Source organism: Populus alba, chromosome 19 (assembly GCF_005239225.2).
Source record: "Populus alba chromosome 19, ASM523922v2, whole genome shotgun sequence".
Classification (NCBI taxonomy): domain Eukaryota; kingdom Viridiplantae; phylum Streptophyta; class Magnoliopsida; order Malpighiales; family Salicaceae; genus Populus; species Populus alba.
Window position 1 is genome coordinate 968,779 of NC_133302.1, and position 6,743 is coordinate 975,521.

At 40.6% G+C, this 6,743-nt stretch overlaps 1 protein-coding gene across 1 annotated transcript; it reads left to right on the forward strand.

Moving 5' to 3' along the window:
- The first annotated feature begins 534 nt into the window (after positions 1-534).
- LOC118039839 (putative disease resistance protein At4g10780) lies at positions 535-4,197 on the forward strand. Its single transcript, XM_035046636.2, has 2 exons — positions 535-3,759; positions 3,883-4,197. The coding sequence occupies exons 1-2, from the start codon at positions 568-570 to the stop codon at positions 3,952-3,954; spliced, it is 3,264 nt and encodes a 1,087-aa protein (XP_034902527.2). The 5' UTR covers positions 535-567; the 3' UTR covers positions 3,955-4,197.
- Positions 4,198-6,743: the final 2,546 nt, after the last annotated feature.

Below are 6,743 nucleotides of genomic sequence, written 5' to 3' on the forward strand. Positions count from 1 at the left end.
TTCATAATCAACTAAATCATCAATTAAACACAACAATCAACCTCCATCATTCAATTTAATTCATCAATTTAAACCAAAACACAAATTCTCAAAACCCTAACATTCATCAAAATCAAATTAAAGCTTACTTAAAACATATTATACACATTAAACAACCTAAATCTTACCTTTTTTAACTTATTTCCTCAACTCCTTTCCTTTTTCCCTTATTTCCCCTCTTTTCTCTTCTTCTTCTTCCTTCCTTCTCTCCTGCCGATTCTCTCTCAAAATTTTTCAGATCTCTCTTTTTTTTTTTTTTCTATTTATATATCAACTATTTATCCAATTACTATTATACCCCTCATTTAATTTATTCTTACATCTAAGCCTTTAAGGGCTTTATTGTATTTTCCATTCATAAATTTCAAAACATTACAAGTTCATACCAAATTCATTATTTTTTCTTTTTATTTATTCTAGTCTCAACCTTTCCTTTTCCATTTAATTTTATTCAATATTTTGACTCTGTTTTATATATAGGGCAAAATGGTTCAATCAACTGACCCGTTTTGGCAACATGTTGAGGAGATGAAGTGTATGTATTGCGGGCGTCAATTTCGTAACGATACTTCCATTTCAAGGATCAAATGGCATTTATCAGGAGAGAAAGGGCGTGGTGTTGCAATTTGTGAAAGAGTTCCTAAACAAGTTCAAGAAGCAGCTTTTCAAGCTATGCATGGTGCCAACAAAAGACATAAAAGCATAGCAAGTTCAAGCAATGTTAATGATAATGCCATTTCCACCACCCCACAAGAACAAAACAATGAAGGCGACAATTTGGCAGGAGATGCAGGAACGAGACAAGCACCAGATACAATATTGGGTCAAGCACTTGAAAGATTTTTGGAAGAGATCAATAATGTAATGACGGATGATATAGAGAATGGGACTGGAGGAGTAGTGCAGCCTGGTGCAGGAGCTAGCTCTTCTGGAGGGCTTACAGGCAACACAAATGAGACTCAAGGAGATCCATTACCTACTAGCTTACATGTTGAAGTCGACAATGTGGCGCCACAAGGGCAACATCTGGAGAGAGTAACTGGGCAGCCTGTTGTAAGAGGTAGTTCTCATGAGAGGCCACTTGTTAATCACGATGAGCCTCAAGAAGATCAACTCTGTCCTCCACTAGTGAACATGGTTGGAGACCCTGGGCAGCCTGTTGTGAGAGATAGCTCTCATGAAGTTCTTCAACGTAATGGCGATGATAGCGGACGAGATGTGTTTCTAACTGAAGAACTAATAGGTGGAGAGTTTGAAAATAATAAGAATGCTATCTGGTCGTGGATAATGAATGATGAAGCCTCGTCAAGTATTGGCATTTACGGGATGGGGGGTGCGGGCAAAACAACATTGCTCACACATATCTACAATCAGCTTCTACAAGAACCTGGCACTTTTCCTCATGTTCACTGGATCACGGTATCGCAGGATTTTAGTGTTTGTAAATTGCAGAATCTTATTGCAAACGACATTCATTTAGATCTTTCAAATGAAGACAACGAGAGGAAAAGGGCTGCAAAACTGTCAAAAGCATTAATTGAGAAACAACAGTGGGTTCTCATTTTAGATGATTTGTGGAACTGTTTTGATTTTGATAAGGTGGGAATTCCTATCCAAGTGAAGGGATGCAAACTAATTCTTACAACTCGATCATTAGAAGTTTGTCAGCGGATGGTCTGCCAGAAGACAATCAAAGTGGAGCCTCTTTCAGTGGAAGAAGCTTGGGCTCTGTTCATGAAGGTACTTGGATGTATTCCTCCAGAAGTGGAAGAAATTGCAAAATCTATGGCAAAAGAATGTGGTGGTTTGCCTCTTGGAATTAAAACAATGGCCGGAACCATGAGGGGAGTGGATGATATATGTGAGTGGAGGAATGCTTTAGAGGAACTGAAACAATCAAGAGTTTGGCAGGAGGACATGGATGAGAAGGTATTCCACATACTGAGATTTAGTTTTATGCACTTAAAGGAGTCAGCACTGCAACAATGCTTCTTGTGCTGTGCATTATTCCCGGAAGACTTCAAGATCCGTAGAGAGGATTTGATAGCTTATTTGATTGACGAGGGAGTGATAAAAGGGCTGAAGAGTAGGGAGGCAGAATTTAACAAAGGCCACTCGATGCTGAATAAACTCGAAAGAGTCTGCCTATTGGAAAGCGCTAAGGAAGGGTATTATGAGGATAGATGTGTCAAGATGCATGACTTGATTAGGGATATGGCCATCCAAATACTGCAAGAGAACTCTCAAGGCATGGTTAAAGCAGGTGCACGCTTAAGAGAATTGCCTGATGCAGAGGAGTGGACAGAGAATCTTACTAGAGTTTCACTGATGCATAACCAGATTGAAGAAATTCCTTCCAGACATTCACCAAGGTGTCCCAATCTTTCAACTCTACTGTTATGCAACAATTCAAAGTTGCAATTTATTGCAGATTTATTTTTTGAGCGGTTGCATGAGCTCAAGGTTCTTGATCTGTCTCGTACAAATATCACAAAACTGCCTGATTCTGTCTCTGAATTGATGAGTCTCACTGCATTATTGCTCATTAATTGTGATATGTTAAGGCATGTGCCGTCATTAGAAAAGCTCAAGGCACTGAAGAGGTTAGATCTCTCTGGTACTTGGGCACTTGAAAATATGCCTCAAGGCATGGAATGTCTATGCAACTTGAAGTATCTGAGAATGAGTGGATGTGGTGAAAAGGAGTTTCCTAGTGGGTTGTTACCTAAGCTCTCTCACCTGGAAGTCTTTGTATTGGAGGAGTGGATTTCTCCTATTATCAAAGATAATAGAAAAGGACTGCCGATAACAGTTAAAGGAAAGGAAGTGGGATGCTTGAGGAAGTTGGAAACTTTGGTATGCCATTTTGAAGGTTACTTAGACTACGTGGAGTATCTCAAAACTCGGGATGAAACCAAATCACTAACCAGATACCGAATTCATGTAGGACTACTGGATAAGTATTATAAGCATTATCATGCTGATTTCAGAAGGAAAACAATTGTTTTTGGTAACTGGAGTATCGACAGAGATGGAGATTTTCAGGTCATCTTCTTGAAGGACATTCAACAACTAGGCATTGATAATTGTGATCATGCAACAAGTTTATGCGATTTTTGGTCTCTAATAAAGAATGCAACTGAACTGGAGGCTATCAAGATTAGTGATTGCAATAGCATGGAGAGCTTGGTTTCATCTTCTTGGTTCTGCTCTGCTCCACCACCATCTCCATCTTATAGTGGAATATTTTTTGGTCTTAAAGAGTTTAAGTGTTATGATTGTAAGAACATGAAGAAGTTGTTCCCTCTTGTCTTGCTGCCAAGCCTCGTAAACCTGGAATACATTGAAGTTGGTAACTGTGAGAAAATGGAGGAGATAATAGGTGGAACAAGATCAGATGAAGAAGGGGTTATGGGTGAAGAAAGCAGCACCGATCTCAAACTCCCCAAGTTAAGATCTCTGGTATTGATTAGATTACCAGAACTGAAAAGCATTTGCAGTGTAAACCTGATTTGCGATTCTCTCCAATCAATAAGAGTAAAGAATTGTGAGAAGCTGAAGAGGATGGGAATTTGGCTTCCGTTGCTTGAAAATGGCGAGCCATCTCCTCCCCCTTCTCTCGCAAGAATCCATGCAAGTTCAAAAGAATGGTGGGAGTCAGTAGTGGAGTGGGAGCATCCTAACGCGAAGGATGTCCTTCGTCCCTTTGTAAGGTTTGAGGTATGATATGAGTCTGCCCTTAATATAATAAAATATTGAATTAAGTTCAGGTGCTTACTGGTTTTATACTTTGATTATATAAATATAATAAAATATCGAATTAAGTTTAGGTGTTTGGAACAGGGTATGGCGAATATCAACTTTCGTCGATCTGGTCTGCATAACGTGAACAAGATTAATAAAGTATCGAATTAAATTTGCTGCTGCTACTTCCGTTTCGAGGATCAAATGGCATTTGTCTCAAGTGAGAGGGCAATTTGTAGTAAAGTGCCTGAAGACGTTCAAGAAGCAGCTTTACAAGTCCTTTTTATATGAAGCTGTGTGTGTAGGTTAGCAAAATTACTACCAAGTCCTTTTTTATATGAAGGTTGTTGGTGTTTTTAGAAGGGTGAAATAATTATTTTATTGTTATAATCTACAATAAATTGTGTCTTTGTATACATTATGAGCTTCTTTTTTTTTTTGTAATTCTGTTAATTGTGTCTTGGTGTACTTTAGGCTCAAAATTAGGTGTAGTTGAGAAATAATTAGGAGGCTTGACCTAATAGGTTAGCCAACCCTTTCTATATATATGAGTAGGGCAATATACAATAGTAAAGGTGGAGATTACCACATAAGAATATGACTACAATATTTCCTATATAATTACATTCTATAATACGCCCCCTCAAGCTGAGGGTGGAGGATCAACCCGAAGCTTGAATTTAAAAGTAGTAAATGAAGCAGCAGGAAGTGGCTTAGTGAAGACATCGGCAAGTTGATCCTGAGAGGAAATAAAACGAATCTGAATCTCCTTCTTCGCAACTCTATCTCGGACAAAATGATAATCAATCTCAATATGTTTTGTGCGAGCATGAAATATAGGGTTTGCGGACAAATACGTGGCACCAAGGTTGTCACACCAGATAATAGGAGCAGAATGAGTCGGAATCTGAAGATCCGTTAACAAGTACTGAAGCCAGATAACTTCAGCCGTGCCATCGGCTAAGGCTTTGTACTCAGCTTCCGTCGAAGAACGAGCAACAGTGCGTTGCTTACTCGATTTCCATGAAATTGGCGTCTGACCAAAGAACACAAGATAACCACCTGTAGACTTTCTATCCTCAATACTACCTGCCCAATCTGCATCTGTAAAACCGTGTAAAGCAAAGGAAGAGCTGCGAGTAATATGTAAACCATGTGATGCCGTACCACGGAGATAACGCAAGATGCGTTTCACGGCAGCCCAATGGGATTCTGTAGGAGCATGCATAAATTGACAGACCCGGTTAACAGCAAAGCAAATATCCGGGCGTGTGAAAGTGAGATATTGGAGAGCACCAACAAGTTGCCGAAAACGAGTAGCATCAGAAAAACAATGGATCCGGCATAATGGTGGCTTTGGATGCCGAAATAGGAGTATCAACTGGTTTACAGGATAACATACCAGCTCGTGTGAGGATATCAAGTGTATATTTATGTTGACAAAGCATAAGTCCCAGACTAGTACACTGCACTTCAATACCCAAGAAATAATGAACATCACCCAAATCCCGAAGTTTAAATTCAGAGCTCAGTAGCTGAATGAGTCGTTGTAGCAGAGTTCCATTATTACCCGTAAGCAGAATATCATCAACATAAACCAAAAGATAACAAATGTCACTACCAACCGAGAAGATAAACAATGAGGTATCCACTTTAGAAGCACGGAAACCAATGGATAATAGAAAATCATTCAGACGAGTGTACCAAGCCCGCGGAGCCTGTTTTAACCCATATAGAGATTTATGCAATCGACATACATGACCTGGGAGTGCAGAATCAACAAAACCTGGAGGTTGTTTCATGTAAACCTCTTCATCAAGGACTCCATTTAGAAATGCATTATGAATGTCAAGCTGATGAATTTTCCAACCACTCGAAACTGCAATGGAGAACACTAAGCGGACTGTTGCCTGTTTGATAACAGGACTAAAAGTTTCTAAGTAATCAATACCTTCTTGCTGAGTGAAGCCCCTAGCAACCAGGCGCGCCTTATACCTCTCAATGCTACCATCAGATTTGCGTTTAATTTTGTAGACCCATCGGCTACCAACAACATTCATGGACGGATGAAATGGCACTAAAGTCCATGTTCTGTTTGCGCGTAAGGCCTGAATTTCCTCTCGCATAGCATTATGCCACGCCTCATATCTGTTAGCATCAGGAAAAATAAGTGGCTCATGCGAGGGAGGAGAAGATACCCGACTGAAGGAAGCAGCAGAGGTGGCTGCCGTGGTGGTGATCAGCGCTGTCTTGGGCTGTCTCGGACGAAGAACCATGGGGTGTTTAGGAGCAGCGGGACATGGAGTAGCAACACCTGTACCTGGAATGTGCTGAAGAGGATAAGTGGAGAGATCAACACAAAGTTGCAGACCAGGAGGTGAAGCCGGGGAGGTGTGAGGTTGTGCCGCAACTGAATCCTGCAAGTCAGAACCTGTTCCTGCACAATAATCATTGGAAAGACAAGCATGTGGTGATAGTATGGCTGTGTGGGGTGGTGAGGCAGGGTCGGCTAAATCAACGGGCAGGGGAGCAAGCTGGGGGGTTGCGGCAAGGGGCAAAGGTGAGTTGTGTGTTTTGCCGAGTTGGGAAGGAAGAGGCTGAAAACAGGAAGGGGGTTGCAGTGATGGAAGATAGGTAGGTGGAGTGGGGGGAACCGGGGGTGTTGTTACCTGTTCAGACTTTTGAAAAGGAAAGACACATTCATGAAAACGAACATGACGGGAGACATAGACACGACCAGACTCTAAATCAAGACACCGATAACCAAGATGAGACGAGCTATAGCCTAAAAACACACAAGGAGAAGATCGAAAATCTAATTTATGAGCATGATATGGACGTAAAAATGGAAAACAAAGACACCCAAAAGTGCGTAGAAAATTATAATCAGGAGTGCGATGAAACAGACACGCAAAAGGAGATTTATTTTGAAGAACAGGAGTAGGCATGCGATTAATAAG

What these genes read in the sequence shown, in the direction of transcription:
- LOC118039839 (XM_035046636.2), top strand. Translation starts at nt 568, where the DNA reads ATGAAGTGTATGTATTGCGGGCGTCAATTTCGTAACGATACTTCCATT. An exon ending in GTCCCTTTGTAAGGTTTGAG is followed by an intron (nt 3,760 to 3,882) that starts GTATGATATGAG and finishes TGTTTGGAACAG; the next exon opens with GGTATGGCGAATATCAACTT.